Here is a 26178-nt window from a genome sequence, read left to right as displayed (position 1 = left end):
AGTCCCCCAGTAGGACAAGGGAATCACCCGGGGGGGGCACTTTCCAGTACTCCCTCGAGTGTACCCAAAAAGGGTGGGTACTCTGAACTGCTGTTTGGTGCGTAAGCACAAACAACAGTCAGGACCCGTCCCCCCACCCGAGGGCGGAGGGAGGCTACCCTTTCGTCCACCAGGTTGAACTCCAACGTGCAGGCTTTGAGCCAGGGGGCAACAAGAATTGCCACCCCAGCCCGTCGCCTCTCACTGCCGGCAACGCCAGAGTGGAAGAGGGTCCAGTCCCTCTCGAGAGAAGTGGTTCCAGAGCCCTTGCTGTGCGTCGAAGTGAGTCCGACTATATGCGGCCGGAACTTCTCCACTTCGCGCACTAGCTCAGGCTCTTTCCCCGCCAGTGAGGTGACGTTCCACGTCCCAAGAGCTAGCTTCTGTCCTGTACTCCAATTCTTGTCCCTTTCCGATACCCCCGACCACAGCAGAGTCATTGAGGTATTTCTGCAGGTGGCACACATATGCGGTCCTCTCCAAGGTTTTGTCATTGTCATCATTGTCACTGTCACCGACGTCCCACTGGGTGTGAGTTTTCCTTGCCCTGATGTGGGCTCTACCGAGGATGTCGTTGTGGTTTGTGTTGTGGTTTGTCCAGCCCTTCGAGACACTGGTGATTTAGGGCTATATAAATAAACATTGCTTGATTGATCGATTAATGGTCTGTTGTGTGAACGTGAGTGTGAATGTTGTCTGTCTATCTGTGTTGGCCCTGTGATGAGGTGGTGACTTGTCCAAGGCGTAACCCGCCTTCCGCCTGATTGTAGCTGAGATAGGCACCAGCGCCCCCCGCTACCCCAAAGGGAATAAGCGGTAGAAAAATGGATGGATGGATGGTCTCCTGTGGAGCACCTACACCACTGACTACAGTATCCGACAGGGATCTCCCCAAGTTGTACAAACTGGGTCCTGTCAGATCAGTCATCAGTGAAAATCAGTCTTTGAGGATATGGGTGACGCTTTATTCCTTTCCACATGTGCACTTCCCATCTGTGTGCTTTACAATCATTGCCAGTCCTTTATTGAGCACACAGTCTCAAGTCCCCAGCCTCAGTCTTGTAGTCTCTCCTTCCCATTTGAAAACTTTGTGTGTGTTTTGTTGGATTGTACTGAAAAACAACACCTTTCCTAACTCACCGGTTCCCACTCTTTTTGTCTGTTTCTGGTTGTAGTACGCTTTTCCACTCCACTCTTCCATAGTCTACTTTAATTCCTATTTCATTTATGTTTAATGACTTTTTTGATCTGTAGTCTTCCTAGCATTAATATTACTTTACTAATGAAGTCGTTTCTTGCCTCACTCTACCCACCCTTTGGAATCAGAGCTTTTTGTGGCTTAACCCCCTCCACCCACTCAAATGTCCATCAAATAGCCACAAGCCCTACTCTAAATACTGATAGTTTGTTTGAAACCCGTTTGCCATCCATTCCCCCTGTTATGGGGCAGCTATATAAATGTACCAGTAGACCAGTTTTTTAGTCAAGCAAATTTATTACATTATGCCAATACCAACATTGTTTCATGTTCACTTTCGGCAAGAGGTATCTGGTGAGCCTTTTCCTTTTCAGTGGTATTGCTGATTACCCTAGCAACCTGTGGGCTTTTCACCTTATATATGTCAAATCTCTCTGGAATGACTCCTTTAGTGAACAGTAGAGAGGTCATGTAGGAGACCAACAACGTGGAGAAAAAATTGCACAGCATGCATATAGTACTAACAGGTGCATATTGCACATACACACCGTTTTCAAGAGTGCACCCTGGTAAGCGCAGGATGACTGGCATTCCCAGAGAGGGCTCGCCTGCCAACACTCTCAAAACCAGAGCAATACCGAGGCCTGTGATGGCACCGTATCCATTGGAGATGTCAACGAAGAGGATACAAATGAGTTGAGGGAACATGAAAACATAGGTTATGGTTGCACCCAGAATCCAGAATGAGATGATGCTGCCTTTAAGTGAGGTGAGGGATGTGCCAATCAAGCCCACCCCCACCACAGAGATGCGCATCACCCACTGGAGTTCCCTTTCTGATGCCTGGCAGATTGGAAAACACGGGAAATAAAATCCATGTGATGTTGTTAGCAATCTGTTGCCATCAAATCTCTCACCCTTCGGACGTTCTGATAGATGTTCGTCACAAAGATAGAGACGGCTGACAATAGAATTGAATCCATCGATGACATCACAGCAGCAGCGACAGCAGCAATGCCAACAATGGAAATGTAATTGGGGGTGAGGTGTTGCAAAGCGATGGGCAGGATCAGACTGGCTTCTCCGCGTTCATATGGAGATGGTGATCCGTATTCCGTCTGGTTCCAGTCTGTCAAAAGATATAGTTTAACAGGCAAAGCATGTGTTTGTTAAGAAATTGCTTCTCCTTTGTACCTGTTGATGCTGCCACTGCTCCAATCAGCACACTTGGGATGGAAAATATGAGGCTGATGGGAGCTGCGGTTAAGCTGATGATCCTGGCTGCGGCTGGTGAAGAGGCTGACAGGATCCTCTGGTGGTAGCCCTGACAGCCCAAACTTCCTAAAGCCTAAGCACACAATTGCATATATTTGTCAATCAATCAATCTACATGCCCCTAAAGCTGACCAACACGCCGGACTGTAGTCAGTTGGAAGCGTGTCTTAATGAAATTAAACAATGGATGTCCGCTAATTTTTTGCAACTTAACGCCAAAAAAACGGAAATGCTGATTATTGGTCCTGCTAGACACCGACCTCTATTTGATAATACAACTTTAACATTTGACAACCAAATAATAAAACAAGGTGACTCGGTAAAAAATCTGGGTATTATCTTCGACCCAACTCTCTCCTTTGAGTTACACATTAAAAGCGTTACTAAAACGGCCTTCTTTCATCTCCGTAATATCGCTAAAATCCGCTCCATTCTGTCCACTATAGACGCTGAGATCATTATCCATACGTTTGTTACGTCTCGTCTCGATTACTGTAACATATCATTTTCGGGTCTCCCCATGTCTAGCATTAAAAGATTACAGTTGGTACAAAATGCGGCTGCTAGACTTTTGACAAGAACAAGAAAGTTTGATCACATTACGCCTGTACTGGCTCACCTGCACTGGCTCCCTGTGTACTTAAGATGTGACTTTAAGGTTTTACTACTTACGTATAAAATACTACACGGTCTAGCTCCATCCTATCTTGCCGATTGTATTGTACCATATGTCCCGGCAAGAAATCTGCCTTCAAAAGACTCCGGCTTATTAGTGATTCCTAAAGCCCCAAAAAAGTCTGCGGGCTATAGAGCGTTTTCCGTTCGGGCTCCAGTACTCTGGAATGCCCTCCCGGTAACAGTTCGAGATGCCACCTCAGTAGAAGCATTTAAGTCTCACCTTAAAACTCATCTGTATACTCTGGCCTTTAAATAGACCCCCTTTTTAGACCAGTTGATCTGCCGCTTCTTTTCTTTTTTCTCCTATGTCCCCCCCTCCCTTGTGGAGGGGGTCCGGTCCGATGACCATGGATGAAGTACTGGCTGTCCAGAGTCGAGACCCAGGATGGACCGCTCGCCTGTGTATCGGTTGGGGACATCTCTACGCTGCTGATCCGCCTCCGCTTGGGATGGTTTCCTGTGGACGGGACTCTCGCTGCTGTCTTTGATACGCTTTGAACTGAATTCTCGCGGCTGTGTTGGAGCCACTATGGATTGAACTTTCACAGTATCCTGTTAGACCCGCTCGACATCCATTGCATTCCTCTCCTAGGTTTCTCATAGTCAGCATTGTCACTGGCGTCCCACTGGATGTGAATTCTCCCTGCCCACTGGGTGTGAGTTTTCCTTGCCCTTTTGTGGGTTCTTCCGAGGATGTCGTAGTCGTAATGATTTGTGCAGTCCTTTGAGAAATTTGTGATTTGGGGCTATATAAATAAACATTGATTTATTGATTAATAGATGCTGAAGAGTGCAGGGCCAAGGACCGAACCCTGGGGAACTCCACACGTTACCTTAACATAGTCCGAGGTCACATTGTTATGGGAGACGCACTGCATCCTGTCAGTAAGATAGGAATTAAACCAAGACAGAGCTAAGTCTGACATACCATTTCGTGTTTTGATACGTTCTAATATAATATTATGATCGACGGTATCGAAAGCAGCGCTAAGATCGTGTTGAACCTGACACGATGGTTAAGGTTGTGCTTCAACTGGTTGATAGTGTTAGCACCCAAATCTTTTCTCAAGCATGGTCCACTTATTTCAGTTCCCTCAGCATTGTCGGAGGAGGCAGACATAAACATGAAACATGGACATGAAACCTTTGCCAATAAATCAATCAGCATAGAAGAAAGTTATGTACAAGTTTCACTTTTGCATCTTGTCGTACATAAATGTGGTGAGTTCAAAGACCCTCGATTAAAGTTAAAAACACACAGTTTTTAAAGACAGGGGAGACTTAATTTCCAGGAGATGCACTAATAATAGTATAAATATAATAATGATAATGATGTGTTATTATGATTCTTTTTATCCAAGGATCCTCTGTGTATCGTCTAATGTCTACTTTGTACTCTGAAGTTACAGGAAAACTTGACAGATTAATTATATTTAAATTAATATCGACAAGTTATATTATTGTTTAAATTCCTATTTCGGCCACTTTTTATTTCATTTGTTTAAACTTTTTTTGTAATGTCACCATCACCAATGGGAGACCTCAATGCAAAACTTGAAAGCGACAACAGAGAATATGAGAGGATCATGGGGCAACATGGTCTCGGTCAGAATGTAAAGAAATTCGCAGGTTGAAGCGCAAATAACGACATGGTCATCGGAGGAAGCATCTTCCCCCAGAGACGACTACACAAAGCCACATGGGTATCACCGGGCTCTCCACCGAGAACCAAATAGACCATGTATGTGTGATGGGACACAAGTAGGGGATTCTGTTTTTGTTTTTGTTTCATTGCCATGCAAGTTTTATAGTGTTTTATTGCTGTGGATTTTGAATTGCATGTTTTTATATTTTAGGATTAGATTATATTTTGAATTGCACGTTTTTACATTTTAGAATTTGTCTTGTTTAATTGCATGTTTTTACTCCTTGTGGACTTTGCTGGTATTTTAAGACATTGCTCCTTTTTAGCTGGTTGCCCCTAACATCCAAAGAACCCAATCAAACGGCACGGGAAATTGGACGCACCTGAGGAACATTAGGACTGCACGTTTAAAAGGAGCAACAAGAGGAGGAGTGAGACAGGCAGGGGCGAGAGAGCAGAAAGGATTGACAGAGGGAAACGACAGGCTTGGACGAAAGGAGAAAGAGGACGGCAGGATTCGGCAGGTTCTGGTCGGAACGGAGAGGAATCAACAAGCTTTGCCAAGGGCGACCGAGTGAACGCACGCAGGCTGGGAAGGAACCCCCGGACCACGCAGTAGACCCCGCAGGCTACCGGAACGAACCCCAAGACGTCCACAACAGGCAGGGGCAGAGGAAACTCTGCCGCCCAAGTAAGTGCCGTACTGTTGTGGATCTGTGGGGACACCCAACTGCCTTTGGCTGTAGGCTTGCGGGCTCGTGCGTCGTACGCTGGCTGTGTGGTTCTGTGGACAGGGGGCGATTTGGACCCAGGGACCTGCAGAGACCCCCGGAGCGACGACCAAGAGGCGGAGCGGGACGGGTGCAGCCACGTAGGTCCTGCGAGTGACCGAGACTGGCGAGGAGAGTGGGCGTGCCCCAACACTTTGATGCGTAACTACAGCAAAGGCAGGGGAAACCTTGCCTTGTGTGTAAGTGTGACGTCAGCCCGGATAGCGTCGCAGTTTTTGTTGATTTTATCTCCGTGGCCTGCCTCCCTTTTTAATTTTTGAACAGGGAGGACGCTGTGGAAGGGGGCGGAGCCAAGATACCCACACGCCTGTTGGCCCCTCGCCCATCACATTTGTACCATCTGGTATTTTAGTATTAACAACGTGACTGTTTTTATTGTATTTTAATAAATTGTGAACCGGTTAATCATCTTTCCTTATTTTGGACAGCCGCTCTCACTACATTGGGTTCTTAATATTTATATTAACTATTTTTATTGGTTTTAAGCAACAACTGTATTAGATTTTAATATTTTTACCACTCGGGTCCATTACATATGCATCACAAATAAGTTCAGGAGGTCTCTCCAAGGTGTATAGGCCAGAAGAGGGGCCAACATAGCATCAGACCACCATCTACTGGTTGCTAAAGTTGAATTGAAGTTACGAGAAAAACTGGGCAAGTGAGAAGAACCAGCGGCAAAAATACAACACATCACTGCTAAGAAATCCAACAACCGCAGAGAAATTTTAGACCACGTTTAAGATCAAGTTCCAGACCCTACAAGCGCTAGATGAAGAAGAGGAAAGAAGCGTAGATGTCATGTGGAAGGCTGCAAAGGAAGCCGTAACCACAACCCGCAAAGAAGCATTGGGCCCATAGAAACGCAACCAAGAAGTGTGGCTATCAGCAGAGTCACTGAAAAGGGTTGAGAAGATGAAAGAAATGAAGGCAGCTCTAAGCAACAACCGTACAAGACAAAAGGAAGTGAAGGCTCAAAAATAGTACGGGGAAGCAAAAAGGACGACTGTAAAGAGAAGCGTCAATGCAGACAAGACAAGCTACATAGACGTCCTTCACCGTCCTTGCAGTGGAAGTCGAAGAAGCAGCCAGACATTGGGAGTCAGAACGACCTGTATGCCACCACCAAAAAACTGTCGGGAAAGACCAGCAAACCACAAAAGTTGGTTAAGACAGAAAGCCGATAATTGGAGAGGAAGGACAGAGGAGAAGACAGATGGAACATTTCGCGGAACTGCTAAACAGACCAGCCCCACAAGACCTGCCACACATCCAGCAAGCTGACAGGGATTTAGAAACAGTTCTCAGCGCAGCAACAAGGGAGGAGATCCAGAAAGCCATTAAAAAGTCCAGAAACGACAAAGACTGCAGGACCAGATAGCATCCCAGCAGAGGTGCTGAAGAATGACACAGAAACCATGAAAGACATGATCCATCCTCTCTTTAAGAAGATCTAGGAAGAGGAAAATGTTCCATTCGAATGGAAGGAGGGCTATTTCATTAAAGAATCGAAGAAAGGGGATCTGAGTAACTGTGCAAACTACAGGGGGATCACACTACAATCCATCCTGGGAAAGGTTTCCTATAGCCTAAGACTGGACAGGATGAAGGATGCGGTAGACCCCTATCTTAGAGAGAGCAGATTGGCTTCTGCATAGACCAGATCGCCACACTACTGTCATGATCCGTTGCCCGGGTCATGTTTAGTTTATTTCCTTAGTTGTTTAGTTATTTTTCAGGCCCCTTGTTTGTTTTCTTTGTTGCCATTGGTGATAATTTTTGTCACCTGCCTCTGATTAGTGGTCGGGACACTCACCGGTCACTGATCAGAGAGCTTTTTATTCCTGCCTCACGCCGCACTCTGTCTGGCAGTTTTATTTGCGACACGCAACAGATGCGTTGGTTCTTGCTCCTGTTTTGGTTTGGGAATCTTTTGCTGAGCATTACCCTAGCTTCCCGTGCCAGCCGCACGTTTCTGTTTATTCGTATTTTTGCGTATAACAATAAATCATTTCTTTTACCTGCACACTGCTTCCTGACGTCCATCTGCATCTCAGGGAAAATGACCAGCGCATAAACATGCGACCAAGACATAACAGAAAACTGCCAGCATATAGTTTTACCGCGTTGGACGACAGTTGTCCGGAAAACATGGAGGAACTGGACAAAGACACGGGGCTGGTGCTAAAGGCGATGGAAGCGGAAACCCTGCGATATTCTCTTGAGGAGAGCGAGTTTGATGTGGGGTCCTGAGGGTTAGCTGGTCCAGATCATTCCATTTGGACTGAGGACATTGCCCCACAGTTGCCCAGGGCGCGCCAAAGAATGTGGAAGCCTTCCGTCTATCATTGGTAATCCCATCGATCATTTTGCCGAACACTTTACCTATTTGGCTGGTAGCTCGGTCACAACATGCGCCCATGACGTCACACTACCTGCGCGCTCAGATGACCTCACACTGCCCGCGCGCTCCTATGACGTCAGGCAGCGAGGATTGTTTTTCTCAGATTCTTTCCTGGCAGCCTTCTGCTAAAAACATTACGTTAACAGAGGATGAATACCACAACGATTTTTTTAAAGGCGAGACCAACAAGGTGCAGTCGCCTGATGCTCTAGCTCTGCAGACGCCGACGGTGCAGCCACACCCTGCTGATCCGGCTGTGCAGATGCTGAGGGTGCAGCTGCCTGCTCTTCGTCTTCAGTGGGTTCTTCCATGACACCGCCATTGTCGTCTTCAGCTGGTGCTCCCATGGCACCGCCATCTTTGTCTTCAGCGGGTCCTTCCACGCTGTGCATCTTTGTCTCCAGCTGGTTTTCCCACCACGCTGCCATCATCAGCTCCGGCATCATCGTCGCCTCCGTTTGATCCTTTGTTATGTCAACAGAGGATCAATACCAGAACAATTTTTGAAAGGTGAGACCAGCAAGGTGCAGCTGCCTGCCGATCCAGTTCGGCAGACGCCGACTGTGCAGCCGCCATCTTTGTCTTCAGCGGGTCTTTTGACGATACCGCCATCTTTGTCTTCAGCAGGTCCTTCAATGACGCCGCCATCATCGTCATCAACGGGTCCTTCCATGATGCCACCATCTTCATCTTCACCGGGTCCTTCCATGACGCTGCCATCTTCGTCTCCAGCAGGTTTTTCCACTACGCCGCCATCATCAGCTCCAGCATCGCCGTCACCTCCGCGACCTCCAGCTTGCCCCCAACTACCCATTCTCTTGGAGCAGTCACAAGAGTGGAACTCACCTCTGTCCATGTACGTCATTGATTATAAGAAGGCTTTCGATATTTCAGACAGGGAGACACTCTGGAAACTTCTCAGACACTACAGAGTGCTAAAAAAGCTAACAAACATTATCAGAAACACCTACAAAGTATTGAATTGCAGGATGATCCATGAGGGCCAACTCACTGCCGCGTTCTGTGTTCCAATGGGAGTGAGACAGGGGTGCTTGCTATCGCCATTCTTGTTCCTGCTCGCAATGGACTGGGTAATGAAGCAATCAACAATAGCACCATCTCAGCCAATTCAGCTCGTTTTGGTCTTAAAGGGGAACATTATCACAATTTCAAAAGGGTTAACAACAATAAAAATCAGTTCCCAGTGGCTTGTTGTATTTTTTGAAGTTTTTTTCAAAATTTTACCGGTCTCGGAATATCCCTAAATAAAGCTTTAAAGTGCCTTATTTTCGGCTCTCTGCGAAGACACTGGCCATTTCCCTGTGACGTCACACAGTGCTGCCAATGCAAACAAACAATGGGAATACCACAGCAAGCTATAGTGACATTAGCTCGGATTCAAACTCGGATTTCAGCGACTTAAGCGATTCAACAGATTACGCATGTATTGAAACAGATGGTTGGAGTATGAAAATATTGAAGAAGAAACTGAAGCTATTGAGCGAATAGCTATTGACGCTACTCATAGCCATAGCATGGCCGAATAGCTGCGTTAGCATCGCCGGTAAAACGTCCGGACCAAACGATCAGGACTTTCGCATCTTGTGACACTGGAGCAACTTAAATCCGTCGATTGGTAAGTGTTTTTTTTCGCAATAAATGTGGGTGGAAGGAAATGTAATATAGTTGCAAATGCATCTACAGGTTATCCATACATCTCTGTTCCATGTCTGCTTTAGCACCGCCGGTAAATAGCATGTTAGCATCGATTAGCGTAGCATGTTAGCATCAATTAGCTGGCAGTCAACATCAACAAAACTCACCTTTGTGATTTCGTTGACTATCGTTGCAAGCAAATGCATTTGCAGGTTATCCATACATCTCTGTGCCATGTCTGCCTCAGCATCGCCGGTCAAATGTGGAGACACTGGCACATTCAAGGGGGGTCTGGCGGCAGACACTTTCTCATCTTCGGGCCAGTGGTGCAACTTGAATCCCTCCCTGTTAGTGTTGTTACACCCTCCAACAACACACCGTCGAGGCATGATGTCTCCAAGGTTCCAAAAAATAGTCAAAAAAACGGAAAATAACAGAGCTGAGACCCGGTGTTTGTAATGTGTTGAAAATGAAAATGGTGGGTGTGTTACCTCGGCGACGTCACATTCTGACGTCATCGCCTCTAGCGCGATAAACAGAAAGGGGTTTAATTCGCCAAAATTCACCCATTTAGAGTTCGGAAATCGGTTAAAAAAATATATGGTCTTTTTTCTGCACCATCAAGGTATATATTGACGCTTACATAGGTTTGGTGAAAATGTTCCCCTTTAACATCCACAGAGGGAAAAGCAAAGTTCTAAAAGCTGGAGGATGTTGATGAGTTCATCTACATTGGCAAAACTGTCAACAGGGAGGGTGGAACGGAGGCTAATGTGAGAGTTAGGATTGGCAAGGCCAATGTAGCTTACCTCCAACTAAAAACATCTGGTGCACAAAAAACCTGGTCATGACAACAAAGATGAGGATATTTTACAGCTATGTGAAGGAAGTTCTACTCTATTGTGTTGGGACATGGAGGACCACTGAAAACACCACCAACAAAATCATTCAACACCTGTCTGCGATGAATCTTCCATGTCCGCTGGAGAACTGTGGCAATGCAACAACCAAGAACCAGCAGAGTAAGAGATCCTCAAACAGCGTTGGAGATGGTTAGGCCATAGTCTCCGTAAAACAGCATCAAACACCACAATGGAGTCTTTCAAGTAGAACCCCTAAGGGGAAAAAAGAAAGAAAGGTTGGCCATGAAACAGCCGGACAGGGGCGGTTCTAGGCATGCTTTTATGAGGGGGCAGTCAGAAATGTGAAGGGGGCATCATGTGTACACATCATGCTAGAGCACTTTTTTTTGTGCTTATAGTAACGATGCTTTCTTCATTGAAATGGGTCTTTAGCTATGTGTCCAACCCCAACCTGGAGTAGTAGATTGCACTTTGTCAGGCCTCTACCTTCAGACCTGTCCAACTTGGGTGTCCCACCTGAAGACTAAGCTCCTGCTGGTATAGCTCTTACGGTCACTGAGGCACGAAAACCCCATGACCACAATAAGGTGGCAATCCCTCAGGGGGCGAAACTGAAAAATAAAAATAAAAATAAATGAATAAAATATAAAAACATCCTTCATCCAGATTTTATCAACTAACAACATAACATTTATCCTAACTGGATGGCCTAACTCTCAAATAAATTCTGACCCAAAGAAGGACTTCACACACTACAGTTAATATTTACAAAACTGAAAGGTAGTCTGATGAATAATGATAAAAAAGAATCTCAAACTAATTTATAAAACAGAACGTGGGCACTCATTTGGGCACAAAATTCATTCACTCCAATGTATGTGTGTTGCCCACTTGCTTGTAAATTGATGAAAACGGCTGTGTTTTTGTTTTTAGGTGTCTTGGTCATATCAAATGAAACTTATAATTTGTTTATTACAAAATGTAGATTGAAACATTAAAGGTTGACTATGTAGAATTACAAGAAAAACAACAGAAAAATAATTCCTGCATTTGATTGCCAGACCGTTGCTAAGTAAAACGGGCCGTTGCTAGGGACTCCGCTCTGAACAGGTGACAGCAGAGGAGGACTGCTCAGCAGGATATATACCTTCTGTTTCATTTTTACCATCATTAACAGCATCATAAATGACTTGCAGCTTGTTACAGGGACAGTGGAGGCTCTCTGCCTTCCAAACCACTGCTGCTCAGAGCCTCCGCTGTCACTGCTCTCGTCAAGTTGTAGAAAAAAAAAAAAAAAGGTACTCCGTAGCACCGAAAGTCCGCGACGATAAACGTGTTTATGACAGATAAGACTACACAAATACACCCATCCTAACAAGTATATGATAAATGTAGACAACTTTTCCTTTTCTTTTACTTTCATACTGAAACAGTGATTAGATGTTTACTGAGGGCTGAGGGGTGTGTGCGGGTGTGTGTCTGCTGCGCAGCCTGTGGAATGTTGAATACACGCAGAGGGAAGCCGACACTACTACATCGTGTGTGTCCCTTTTTCGGCGGATTTTTCCGCTAGTGCAGATAATTTTGTCAACTTGTAATGTAGTAATTTTATGAGTTTTTTAAAATTTGCTTTCTCAAATTATGATTTGAAGGGGCAAAACATTTATTTAAGGGGGCTCTGCCCCCTCTTGCCCATGCAGCCGGAGCCGAAACTTGGAAAAGAAAATGGGCTACACTTGGAGACAGCTAGAAATATTGATTGGCTCAGAACCGAGATGCTTGGAGAAATCTTGTAGATGGGCTAAGCCCCAAAAGGGGTATGAGACATGTTAATCCCTTTTTAACAAGTCCCTCCATCCATCCAAACATCCACTTTCTACCGCCTGTCCCTTTCGGGGTTGCGACGAGGAGTGCTGGAGCCCATTTCAGCTGCATTCAAGTGGAAAGCAGAGTACACCATGGACAAATCGCCACCTCATCGCAGAGCCAACACAGATAGACAGACAACATTCACCCTCAAATTCACACACTTGGGCCAATTTAGTGTAGCCAATCAACCTATCCTCAGGTGCATGTCTTTGGAGGTGGGAGGAAGTCGAAATACCAGAAGGGAGCCCACGCAGTCACGGGGAGAACATGAAAACTCCACACAGAAAGATCCAGAGGCGGGAATAAAACTAAGGAGATTCTTATGCAAAATGGATCTGCCCGTGACTGTCCAACAAGCCCAGCGAAAATTTGGCTTTCGTGTTGAGCTTAGTTAAGTGGAAAGGACATACATAACAATAATTTGCTGTTCGTTCAAATCTTTTACCAGCAACAAAGTTTGATCGATCCAGATCCACGCTGTTATCGAGTCGATCGAACCGACCCAGGGCGCCTGGTAGGTGAAGTTGAAAGCACTTGTGAAGATGTCGGCTGAGTAGGGACTCATCAGCAGGGAAGGGACGCATGTCCACTGCAGACAATAAATGCGATTGCATTAATTGGGTTTAGACTTTAGAGCAGGGGTCACCAACGCGGTGCCCGCGGGCACCAGGTAGCCCGTAAGGACCAGATGAGTCGCCCGCTGGCCTGTTCCAAAAATAGCTCAAATAGCAGCACTTACCAGTGAGCTGCCTCTATTTTTTTAATTGTATTTATTTACTAGCAAGCTGGTCTCGCTTTGCTCGACATTTTTAATTTTAAGAGAGACAAAACTCAAATAGAATTTGAAAATCCAAGAAAATATTTTAAAGACTTGTTCTTCACTTGTTTAAATGAATTCATTTATTGTTTTACTTTGCTTCTTATAACTTTCACAAAGACAATTTTAGAGAAAAAAATACATTTTTTAAACATATAAACCTTTTTACCTTTCAAATTCCATGCTCTTCTTTCCTGAAAATTTAAATCAATATTCAAGTACATTTATTTTGTTTTATTGTAAGGAATAATACATACATTTTTTATTTAATTCTTCATTTTAGCTTCTGTTTTTTGATGAAGAATATTTGTGAAATATTTATTCAAACTTATTCTGACTAAAATTCCCCAAAAATATTCTGGCAAATCTAGAAAATCTTTAAAATCAAATTTAAATCTTATTTCAAAGTCTTGATTTTTTTTTTTTTTTTAATTTTGTTCTGGAAAATCTAGAAGAAATAATGATTTGTCTTTGTTAGAAATATAGCTTGGTCAAATTTGTTATATATTCTAACAAAGTGCAGATTGGATGTTAACCTATTTAAAACATGTCATCAAAATTGTAAAATTAATCTTAATCAGGAAAAATTACTAATGATCCATCCATCTTCTTCTGCTTATCCGAGGTCGGGTCGCGGGGGCAACAGCCTGAGCAGGGAAACCCAGACTTCCCTCTCCCCAGCCACTTCGTCTAGCTCTTCCCGGGGGATCCCGAGGCGTTCCCAGGCCAGCCGGGAGACATAGTCTTCCCAACGTGTCCTGGGTCTTCCCCGTGGCCTCCTACCGGTTGGACGTGCCCTAAACACCTCCCTAGGGAGGCGTTCGGGTGGCATCCTGACCAGATGCCCGAACCACCTCATCTGGCTCCTCTCGATGTGACGGAGCAGTGGCTTTACTTTGAGTTCCTCCCGGATGGCAGAGCTTCTCACCCTATCTCTAAGGGAAAGACCTAAACTCATTTCAGCCACTTGTACCCGTGATCTTATTCTTTCGGTCATGACCCAAAGCTCATGACCATAGGTGAGGATGGGAACGTAGATCGACCGGTAAATTGAGAGCTTTGCCTTCCGGCTCAGCTCCTTCTTCACCACAACGGATCGGTACAACGTCCGCATTACTGAAGACGCCGCACCGATCCGCCTGTCGATCTCACCATCCGCTCTTCCCTCACTCGTGAACAAGACTCCGAGGTACTTGAACTCCTCCACTTGGGGCAGGGTCTCCTCCCCAACCCGGAGATGGCATTCCACCCTTTTCCGGGCGAGAACCATGGACTCGGACTTGGAGGTGCTGATTCTCATTCCGGTCGCTAATGATCACTAATGACGTTCCATAAATTATTTTTTTAATTTTTTCAAAAAGATTCGAATTAACTAGTTTTTCTCTTCTTTTTTTTTAAATTTTGCATTTTAAAGAGTTGAAATTGAAGATAAACTATGTTTCAAAATGTAATTTTATTTTTTTTTCCTGTTATCTCCCCGTTTAAACCGTTCAATTAAGTGTTTTTTTCATCATTTATTCTCTACAAAAAACCTTCCGTAAAAGGAAGAAAATGTACGACGGAATGACGGACAGAAATACCCATTTTTTATATATATATATATATATATGTATATAGATTTATTTATTAAAGGTTAATTGAGCAAATTGGCTATTTCTGGCAATGGATTTAAGTGTGTATCAAACTGGTAGCCCTTCGCATTAATCAGTAAGGTTGGTGACCCCTGCTTTAGACAGACTGCTCATATAATTATGCTTGCTATCTTGATGATCTACAAAGGCACATTTTGCAACTCACCAGTGCAAAGAATAGGAGTGTCAGCTGAACAACGTCAGTGTAGGCTACAGAAAGCAGCCCCCCTAGTAGAGTGTAGATGATGGCTACTGCAGCCGAGATCCAAACACAAAGGGAGTACGACAAATCCAAAACCACGCTCATTGATGCACCTAAAAGTGACGATAAAGGGTATAAGACACAAATATTTATTGTTGTAATGAGAATTCACAATACTCCAAGATCACAATTGTGTCGCATACAATCAATCAATCAATCAATCAATCAATCAATGTTTATTTATATAGCCCTAAATCACAAATGTCTCAAAAGGACTGTACAAACCATTACGACTACGACATCCTCAGAAGAACCCACAAAAGGGCAAGGAAAACTAACACCCAGTGGGACGCCAGTGACAATGCTGACTATGAGAAACCTTGGAGAGGACCTCAAATGTGGGCAACCGCCCCCCTCTAGGGGACCGAAAGCAATGGATGCCGAGCGGGTCTAACATGATACTGTGAAAGTTCAATCCATAGTGGCTCCAACACAGCCGCGAGAGTTCAGTTCAAAGCGGATCCGAGACAGCAGCGCGAGTCCCGTCCACAGGAAACCATCCCAAGTGGAGGCGGATCAGCAGCGTAGAGATGTCCCCAACCGATACACAGGCGAGCGATCCATCCTGGGTCTCGACTCTGGACAGCCAGTACTTCCTCCATGGTCATCGGACCGGACCCCCTCCACAAGGGAGGGCGGGGAAATAGGAGAAAAAAGAAAAGAAGCGGCAGATCAACTTGTCTAAAAAGGAGGTCTATTTAAAGGCTAGAGCAGGGGTCGGAAATCTTTTTGGCTGAGAGAGCCAAGAATCCAAATATTTTAAGATGTATTTCGGTAAGAGCCGTATAATATTTTTTTCAACACTGAACACAACTAAACGCGTAAATTTTTAAGTAAGGCCAACATTTCTAGATTATAATAGGTCTCTTATTCTTTGTAATAACATTGTTATTCTGAAGCTAACTGTGGAGGGGGCGTGGTCTGCGGGCCTGCAGCGAAGCAGGGTGTTGCCAGGATCAGCCTCGAAATCAGCGACAGGTGCGTAGACGGCCCACCTGGGCCTTTTTATCTAATCACCTGTCGCTCTGTTTATAAGCAGCAGCCAGGAGGAGAGACAGGGTGGGGGCTGGAGCCAGAGTGGGAGCGAGAACTAAAGAGGAAAAAGACAATTGCTGGAAAGCAACTGAGAGACTTATTGAAAAATTGAAAAATATTGTAACCCTGAAACAGGCTCTCATGTCGCTGGTTGGTGGTCTGAAGAACCCCCAGGAGGGCAAGCCCTAAACTAACCGATAATAAATAAATCACTTCTTACCCTTAATGCAACTTCTTGAAGAAGTGCGTTAGAAAAAAGGATGGATGGATTCAAATGCATGAGCATGTTTTATATTTTTAACATTATTTTTAACACTTTGATTACATGTGGAATTATTCATTACTTATCGTGTTAAGCAGTGTCAGCTCAGATTTATCCGAGAGCCAGATGCAGTCATCAAAAGAGCCACATCTGGCTTGCGAGCCATAGGTTCCCTACCCCTGGGCTAGAGTATACAAATCAGTTTTAAGGTGAGACTTAAATGTTTCTACTGAGGTAGCATCTCGAACTGTTACCGGGAGGGCATTCGGGAGTACTGGAGCCCGAACGGAAAACGCTCTATAGCCCGCAGACTTTTTTTGGAGCTTTAGGAATCACTAATAAGCCGGAGTCTTTTGAACGCAGATTTCTTGCCAGGACATATGGTACAATACAATCGGCAAGATAGGATGGAGCAAAGATTGTTGTCATTCAACTTAGACCTAGACTTAGACTTACACAAACTTTATTGATCCACAAGGGAAATTGTTCCACACAGTAGCTCAGTTACAATGACGGAAAGTGTAAGGATGGAAAGGACAATGCAGATAGAAATTGTCAGGGTCAAATACCATGAGACATTATAAAGACACAGAAACAAGGAATAGAAGACAAACCGGTGGTTGCTTTCCTCGTTCCAAGGAGAGTAACTGGAGCAGTTTTTCAGTTACAGGCTCCTAATTTACTCTGAAAACTTTCTCCACTCTCCTCGCCTTTTAATTTATTTGGGAAAACCCTACGGTACAAACACACACCAACAGCTGCACTAGAGGAGGGGGGGTATCGGCAGCTGTGTTGGAAACCTAACACCTGTGGTGAGAACTTAACACATGCAAACACAGAGTACAAAAGATATAGCAACTTCCTGCATTGCTCTGGGCCATCTGCCAAATCCTCTTTGAAGTGGGCAGGTCAACCCAATTTCAATCTAACGCCAAGTTTCATTTCTCTTCAGCTTGTCTATCATATTTGAATAAAAGGAGATAACTTATTTCCAATTAATCCAACAGAAATAGACTAAATATAGCGATGTAAAATATATACACATTAGAGATGCGCGGATAGGCAATTATATCATCCGCATCCGCATCACCAAAGTCGTCATCCACCCGCCGTCCACCCGAACCAACATTTTTTCAGGACCGTACCCGCCCGCCAACCGCCCGCTGAAATATATCAGAGATCAACCGCCATTACCGCTAACAGAGCTATTTAAACCTGTTTCACAGAGTAATGAAGACAATTGGAGCTGCTATCGTTCTCGCGACTATCCAATAGCGTTCATCCTGATGACAAGAATATGGGCGTGCTGTGAAGCCATTGCCTTAGACACCTTCAACAACATGTACGAACCGATTGTTGGTCCGGCAACATGTTGTGTGCAGCTTCCGCTATCACAGGGGTAGGGAACCTATGGCTCTAGAGCCAGATGTGGCTCTTTTGATGACTGCATCTGGCTCTCAGATCAATCTTAGCTGGCATTGCTTAACACGATAAGTCAGTGTTTTTCAACCTTTTTTGAGCCAAAACACATTTTTTTCATTGAAAAAATTCTGAGGCGCACCACCAGCAGAAAACATTTTAAAAAATTAAACCCAGTAGCCGATATTGACCAAAAAAAATTGTTCTCGCAATAGCTCTTGTCTCTATGTAGGTGTACTGTCAAGCCATAACTTATTTTGAGTTCTTTCGGTGTTTACTTGTGTGACTTGCGCTCCTATTTTGGGGGCTTTTCTTCTTTTGTTGGTATTTTCCTGTAGCAGTTTCATGTCCTCCTTGAACGCTATTCATGGCACCTGCTTTGTTTTTACAATCAAGACTATTTAAGTTATCGTGAGATCGACAGGCGGATCGGTGCGGCGTCTTCAGTAATGCGGACGTTGTACCGATCTGTTGTGGTGAAGAAGGAGTCCTCTTCGACTTTTTCCTTGTCCTCTTCGACTTTTTCCTTGTCCCCTTCGACTTTTTCTTTGCCCTCTTCGACTTTTTCTTTATCTTCCTCATCTTGTTTGTCTTCATCATCTTCCAGAATTTCTTCAATTATTTCTTCTTCTTTCTCAAGTTCCTGAGTTTCTTCGACTTTGTCTTCATCTTCAATTTCTTCTTCATCGTCATCATCTTGTTCGTCTTCATCATCTTCCAGAGTTTCTTCAATTATTTCTTCTTCTTTCCCAATTTCTTGAGTTTCTTCAGCTTCTTCTTCATCTTCATCATTTTCTTCTTTATCTTCATCATCTTCTTCATCTTCATAATCTTCCAGGATTTCTTCAATTATTTCTTCTTCTTTCCCAATTTCTTGAGTTTCTTTATCTTCCTTTCCATCTTCAACTTCTTCTTCATCTTCATCATGACCGGGGGATTTGGTCCTTTCCACCCCCTCCCCATGCTACAAAGACAACATATTTGATGTTCAAACTAATAAACTTTTTTTTGGGCAAATAATCCTTAACTTTAGAATTTGATGCAAGCAACATGTGACAAAGAAGTTGGTAAAGGCGGCAATAAATACTGATAAAGTTGAGGAATGCTCATCAAACACTAATTTGGAACATCCCACAGGTGTGCAGGATAATTGGGAACAGGTGGGTGCCATGATTGGCTATGAAAGCAGCTTCCATGAAATGCTAAGTAATTCACAAACAAGGATGGGGTGAGGGTCACCACTTTGTAAGCAAATCGTCGAACAGTTTTAGAACAACATTTCTCAACGAGCTATTGCAAGGAATTTAGGGATTTTACATCTAGGGTCCGTAAAATCATAAAAAGGTTCAGAGAATCTGGAGAAATCACTGCACGTAAGCGATGATATTACGGACCTTTGATCCCTGAGGCGATACTGCATCAAAAACCGACATCAATGTGTAAAGGATATCACTACATTAGCTCAGGAACACTTCTTAAAACCACTGTCAGTAACTAAAGTTGGTCGCTACATCTGTAAGTGCAAGTTAAAACTCTACTATGCAAAGCCAAACCCATTTATCAACAACACCAAGGAACGCCGCTGGCTTCGCTGGGCCCGAGCTAATCTAAGATGGACTGATGCAAAGTGGAAAAGTGTTCTGTGGTCTGACGAGTCCACATTTCAAATTATATTTGGAAACAGACGACGTGGTGTCGTCCGGAACAAAGAGGAAAATAACCATCCGGATTGTTATAGGCGCAAAGTTCAAAAGCCAGCATATGTGATGGTATGGGGGTGTATTAATGCCCAAGTCATGGGTAACTTACACATCTCTGAAGGCACCATTAATGCTGAATGGTCCATACAGGTTTTGGAGCAACATATGTTGTCATCCAAGCAAAGTTATCAGGGACGCCCCTGCTTATTTCAGCAAGACAATGATAAGCCACATGTTACAACAGCGTGGTTTCGTAGTAAAAGAGTGCGGGTACTTTCCTGGCCCACCTGCAGTCCAGACCTGTCTCCCATGGAAAATGTGTGGCGCATTATGAAGCGTCAAATACGACAGCGGAGACCCCGGACTGTTGAACGACTGAAGCTCTACATAAAACAAGAATGGGAAAGAATTCCACTTTCAAAGCTTCAACAATTAGTTTCCTCAGTTCCCAAACATTTATTGAGTGTTGTTAAAAGAAAAGGTGATGTAACACAGTGGTGAACATGCCCTTTCCCAACTACTTTGGCACGTGTTGCAGCCATGAAATTCAAAGTTAATTATTATTTGCAAAAAAAAAAATAAAGTTTTTGAGTTTGAACATCAAATATCTTGTCTTTGTAGTGCAGTCAACTGAATGTGGGTTGAAAATGATTTGCAAATCATTGTATTCCGTTTATATTTACATGTAACACAATTTCCCAACTCATATGGAAACGGGGTTTGTACAAAGCAAATTATAACCTGCTACCAAAGAATGTACAACAATTCTTCTCAACTAAAGAGGAGAAATATAACCTTAGAGGAAAATCTAATTTAAAACATTTGTATGCACGTACAACACTTAAAACCTTTATGTGGAATTAAATGATGGAATGGATTAAGTAAAGAAGTTAAACATTATCCTGATATGATCCAGTTTAAAAGGATGTTCAAATTAATAGTGCTTACAAAGTACAAAGAACAATTATGACTTTCAAACTTATTGAAAATAAGATATTCTTCATCTTAGTATGTTAATAATGACTGAATTAATTAAGTACATGTCACAAAACTGTTGTGTTACTCATTCACAGATGTCATTTTGCTATTTTGATATTTTGCTGTAAAGAAGGTCAGTGAATGAATGTAAATTTTTGTGGGCGCTCAGACGTGGGAAAGGGGGAGGATTCAATAAGCTTTGCTTCTTCCTACTCCTTTTCGGACATGATGTGTTGTGTATTGTGAAATGATGAAATTGCCTGATGTATAATGTTGTAGGTACGTCATGTTCGAAATAAACTAAGAAAAAAAAAAAAAAGTTTGATCTGCAGGAATCCCAAAACTTTGAAATCATACAAAAGGAGGCATGGCGGAGATATTTACAAAACAATCTGGCCTTCTTTCATACTTTCTCCAAGCAAGTTATTTGCCATTAAAGTTAAAGTTAAAGTTAAAGCACCAATGATTGTCACACACACACCAGGTGTGGTGAAATTTGTCCTCTGCATTTGACCCATCCCTTTGATCCCCCCCCCCCCCCCCCCCCTGGGAGGTAAGGGGAGCAGTGGGCATCAGCGGTGCCACGCCCGGGAATCATCCATCCATCCATCCATCCATCCATCTTCTTCCACTTATCCGAGGTCGGGTCGCGGGGGCAACAACCTAAGCAGGGAAACCCAGACTTCCCTTTCCCCAGCCACTTCATCTAGCTCTTCCCGGGGGATCCCGAGGCGTTCCCAGGCCAGCCGGGAGACATAGTCTTCCCAACGTGTCCTGGGTCTTCCCCGTGGCCTCCTACCGGTTGGACGTGCCCTAAACACCTCCCCATCATCTGCTTTTTGCAGATGATGTGGTCCTGATGGCTTCATCTGACCGGGATCTTCAGCTCTTACTGGATCGGTTTGCAGCCGAGTGTGAAGCGACCGGAATGAGAATCAGCACCTCCAAGTCCGAGTCCATGGTTCTCGCCCGGAAAAGGGTGGAATGCCATCTCCGGGTTGGGGAGGAGACCCTGCCCCAAGTGGAGGAGTTCAAGTACCTCGGAGTCTTGTTCACGAGTGAGGGAAGAGTGGATGGTGAGATCGACAGACGGATCGGTGCGGCGTCTTCAGTAATGCGGACGTTGTACCGATCCGTTGTGGTGAAGAAGGAGCTGAGCCGGAAGGCAAAGCTCTCAATTTACCGGTCGATCTACGTTCCCATCCTCACCTATGGTCATGAGCTTTGGGTCATGACCGAAAGGATAAGATCACGGGTTCAAGCGGCCGAAATGAGTTTCCTCCGCCGTGTGGCGGGGCTCTCCCTTAGAGATAGGGTGAGAAGCTCTGCCATCCGGGAGGAACTCAAAGTAAAGCCGCTGCTCCTTCACATGGAGAGGAGCCAGATGAGGTGGTTCGGGCATCTGGTCAGGATGCCACCCGAACGTCTCCCTAGGGGGGTGTTTAGGGCACGTCCAACCGGTAGGAGGCCACGGGGAAGACCCAGGACACGTTGGGAAGAGTATGTCTCCCGGCTGGCCTGGGAACGCCTCGGGATCCCCCGGGAAGAGCTAGACGAAGTGGCTGGGGAGAGGGAAGTCTGGGTTTCCCTGCTTAGGCTGTTGCCCCCGCGACCCGACCTCGGATAAGCGGAAGAAGATGGATGGATACAAATCTCTGAGCCACAATCATAACATCTGAACAGGCAATTGCTGAGGTAACAGGAGACACATTTTTTTTTATCAGGGATCTTATGTTTGAAAAAACCTATATTATAGGTAGTGGGCTGTTTTGGGGAATTTTTGATCAAATTATCCGTAGTAGCAATATTAATAATGTGTTTATTCTGCCTAGTGCACTTAAAATAATTATGACCATATCTAGGAATTGATATGATGGGAATTTTCCGATTGTTTCCTTGGTGCTTTGATAAACTGAACGCATATACATGGTACTATATTGTGATGTTATGAGCCAGGGAAAAAAAGAACTACCCTACCCAGCATGCAACAGGAGTGACGAGCATGCAAATAGGTTGTGTCGCCATGACGGCATCTTGTATGTTGTGATATGCACGCTCTGAAAGCAAACGTTAAGAACTCAGTAAACACTCCTCGTCTGCATTATTCATAAATAAACAGACAAGCACGCGTCATTCAGTCCAAAACGGCCCGATCTATCCACATTCAGAATTGTCTGGCGGTCGTAAGTGATCCCGGAGTGATCACGCTGTAAGCCAGCCATGAAATTTGTAGAATTGTCCGGTATTTTTGCCAAATGTTCCATCTTTACCAAGAGCCCCTCGACCGCCGAAGCCCATCCGGGCGACGCCGTCTTGTTCAGAAAAGGCGTTAACAAAATAAAAGCATGTAAACAACATACGCAAATGTGCGATAAAATAATTGTCGTATTTAACGCATTAATTTGCCCACTCCTAATTAATACCAATATCAACTCACTACTAAGACTATCAGGCATGTTTTGGGGAGGTGGTAGGTAGAGGAGGAAAGTCACACAAGGTAAAACATGCAAACTTCGATGTTCTAATTAACATGCAAACTAGATGTTCTAATCCAGATTGCCTTGTGAGGGAGACCTTTTAGCCACCACACCTCTAAAATAAACATTTTGTTTGCCAACGAATAAAGTTATGATCAGTCAATTGGTCTTCACACACCCTCTGACAACAGTACTCACATTCGGTGACACACTACTCAAAGCAGGAAGAAATAGTAATGACCTAAACCAGGATAAGTGGCTGGTTGTGTATAAGCAGAGGTGGGTAGAGAAGCCAGAAATTGTACTCAAGTAAGAGTACTGTTACTTTAGAGGTTTATTACTCAAGTAAAAGTAAGGAGTAGTCACCCAAATATTTACTTCAGTAAAAGTAAAAAGTATGTTGTGAAAAAACTACTCAAGTACTGAGTAACTGATGAGTAACCTGATTACGGCAACAAATAATGCACAAAAACATAAAAATAGCAATGAGCAAATTCAGAGCCAGGAATATCTCTTAAGCAACTAAAACAATAATATATATTAAATAATAGTACATTGAAATAAAATACAATAAATGGCACATCGAGCCACAATAGCCTCAGTAGGCATTCATTGATTTGATTGATTGATTGATTAATTAAAACATGTATTAGTAGATTGTACAGTACAGTACATATTCCCTACAATTGACCACTAAATGGTAACACCCCAATAAGTATTTCAACGTTTATCAATTACTTAGTAAATGACCAAGTCGAGGTGATCTACCTCATATATACATACACACACATATCATTTATACACACACACATATTATATATATTTATACATACAAATTTATATCTACAGTATATAATTTCTATTTATTAATTTTGCCGTTTTTGTTCACATGTTGAAGGTGTTTTATTGAATATACATGCATGTTTAACATATAGATTCCTATCTTTCATGAAGACAAGAATATAAGTTGGTGTATTACCTGATTCTGATGACTTGCATTGATTGGAATCAGACGTTCACGTTTTCAAATGGAGAAGGAAAAAAAGCTCCTCTTTTCTGTCTAATACCACATGAAAGTCGTTGGTTTTTGGCATCTTATTTGTCCAGCTTCCATATTCATTTTATACACTTTACAAGAAATACATTGGCGGCAAACTTTAGTAGTTTGCTAGCTTATTTGCACTAGCTTTTGGAGACTCTTATTTTGTTAGCGCAGGCGCGATGGAGCGGCACTTTTATTGTGAAGACAGGAACTGTGCGATCAGTCTTTAGGCCTTTGACGGGAAGTACGGTTGAAATAAAAAGTGTCTTTTTTACTTTACACTTTTGATTGATTGATTGAAACTTTTATTAGTAGATTGCACAGTACAGTACATATTCTGTACAATTGACCACTAAATGGTAACACCCCAATACGTTTTTCAACTTGTTTAAGTTGGGTCATGTGACCGCCTGGCTCTGTTTGATTGGTCCAACGTCACCAGTGACTGCATGTGATTGGTGAAACGCAGGCATGCGTAGATTCTACTTTGAAGCTCTGTCATTAACCAAAACAATCATTCATAGATCGATAAAAAAAAAAGTAGCGAGTAGCGAACTGAATGTAGATAAATGGAACGGAGTAAAAGTAGTGTTTCTTCTCTATAAATATATACTCAAGTAAAAGCAAAAGTATGTTGCATAAAAACTACTCGTAGAAGTACAATTTATCCCAAAAGTTACTCAAGTAAATGTAACGGAGTAAATGTAGCGCGTTACCACCCACCTCGGTTTTGTAAGAAAACGCTCTTATTTGTTGCTCTGTTGTTTAGTTGATCACAATAAGTGCATGGAGAATATCACTGGAATTGTTAAAACAAGAAAAACGAACAGCATTTTAAAAAACATAAAAGCAAAATAAATAAATAAAATATACATACAAACAAATAGTACTTTTACTTGCCTAAGCCAATGAGTGTTGATGGCACCCAGAATATTTCAGTCAGTATCAGCGCCACAGACAGAACTCCACTTATGGCCTTCCCATACTTAAGCTGGAAGGGTTCCATTATTGTCATGTACTTTCTCTCTCTCATTGTCTTGGCAAAGAAAAGCCCTCCTTTGGTTGCAAAAAAAAATTTAAAAAAATTGGTAGACTGTACAAGCAGGATTTGAGAAATGCATAAATGTATGCTTTGGATACAATTACAAAAGATCTTACCTATCAGTAAACACAAGGGAGTTGCAAATAGAATGGTAGCCCAAGCCAGTCCAAAGTCTGGAGAATAAATGGTCTCACTCAGTCCAACAATGAAGCCTCCTCCAATAACCGTAGCTGAAATTTACAGCATGTCGTTGAAAACTCAACCTTTGTTTATCAAGCACTAGTGTCCAAACTTTGACATGGATCACAGGAAGGTCATGTACGTACCCGCCATGGTGAAGATTCCCACCACCAGAGGTATTGTTCTGTTTCCCAGCAGCGTGATCACCATCAGATCTGACTGACTCTTGCCTTGCATCTTTCTCTTCTTTTTGGAGGCCCAGATGCCGGTGGCCAGCACCAGCAGGTAGAAGAGCACCATCACCACCACGCCTGAGACACTCACACTCATCCTGCACCCAAGGAGTGATGAACCACGCTCGCACTGTTCAAAAAAATAAAGCTTTTATTTTGAAACAACTTTTTAGCTGCAATGCAAAAAGTTTTTCACGAGAATAATCAACATGCGGGAAAATAATTCCGAGGATAAACAATTAACTTAAAATCACTCCAGAAAAAGTAAGGAGGAATACTAATCTAAGGAAATTCTAACAAAAAAAAGAATATTGATAAGAATAAACAAAAAGCGCTCCAACAGGAGGAAAAAACACCAAAACGACCTATATATAGACACTAACTATAAATAACAAAAAAATCACTCAATCAATGAGGCAATAAATTCGAAATTTAGAAAAACAAAAACTCACCAATCAGGAAGACGAAGGATAACCAAGGACGCTCAAAGGAGGAAAAAGTAAACTCAAAATTACAGCAAAAACTAGGGTAACTAGGAAAACAGGAGCAAGACAAGGAGCTAATCAAGGACATGGACATGGACCCTAGAAAGGCACGATGGACGAGACTATCTGGCAAAGGACAAACGGAGAAGTGAGCTTAAGTAGGATGTGGGAGTGATGGGGAGCAGGTGGAAACAATC

General features: G+C 43.4%; 1 protein-coding gene across 2 annotated transcripts; it reads right to left on the bottom strand.

Moving 5' to 3' along the window:
* Positions 1–1527: 1527 nt before the first annotated feature.
* On the bottom strand, positions 1528–26178 carry LOC133552726 (high-affinity choline transporter 1-like). 2 transcript variants are annotated; one of them, XM_061900149.1, is made up of 9 exons: positions 25949–26178; positions 25410–25626; positions 25200–25313; positions 24942–25097; positions 15033–15181; positions 12864–13007; positions 2432–2585; positions 2155–2366; positions 1528–2080 (listed from the first exon to the last, which is right to left on the bottom strand). In XM_061900149.1, the coding sequence occupies exons 2-9, from the start codon at positions 25591–25593 to the stop codon at positions 1541–1543; spliced, it is 1653 nt and encodes a 550-aa protein (XP_061756133.1). In that variant the 5' UTR covers positions 25594–25626; positions 25949–26178; the 3' UTR covers positions 1528–1540. The 2 variants fall into 2 exon arrangements, with proteins under 2 accessions (XP_061756133.1, XP_061756134.1); XM_061900150.1 differs by having other exon boundaries at positions 25410–25594.

The sequence above is a fragment of the Nerophis ophidion genome, linkage group LG05 (genome assembly GCF_033978795.1).
Source record: "Nerophis ophidion isolate RoL-2023_Sa linkage group LG05, RoL_Noph_v1.0, whole genome shotgun sequence".
Classification (NCBI taxonomy): domain Eukaryota; kingdom Metazoa; phylum Chordata; class Actinopteri; order Syngnathiformes; family Syngnathidae; genus Nerophis; species Nerophis ophidion.
Note: the sequence above shows the minus strand (reverse complement) of the source record. Positions and strands in the feature narration are given on the sequence as shown.

What these genes read in the sequence shown, in the direction of transcription:
- LOC133552726 (XM_061900149.1), bottom strand. Translation starts at nt 25,593, where the DNA reads ATGAGTGTGAGTGTCTCAGGCGTGGTGGTGATGGTGCTCTTCTACCTG. An exon ending in GGGAATCTTCACCATGGCGG is followed by an intron (nt 25,314 to 25,409) that starts GTACGTACATGA and finishes TGTAAATTTCAG; the next exon opens with CTACGGTTATTGGAGGAGGC. An exon ending in ATCAACACTCATTGGCTTAG is followed by an intron (nt 15,182 to 24,941) that starts GCAAGTAAAAGT and finishes CGTCACTTTTAG; the next exon opens with GTGCATCAATGAGCGTGGTT.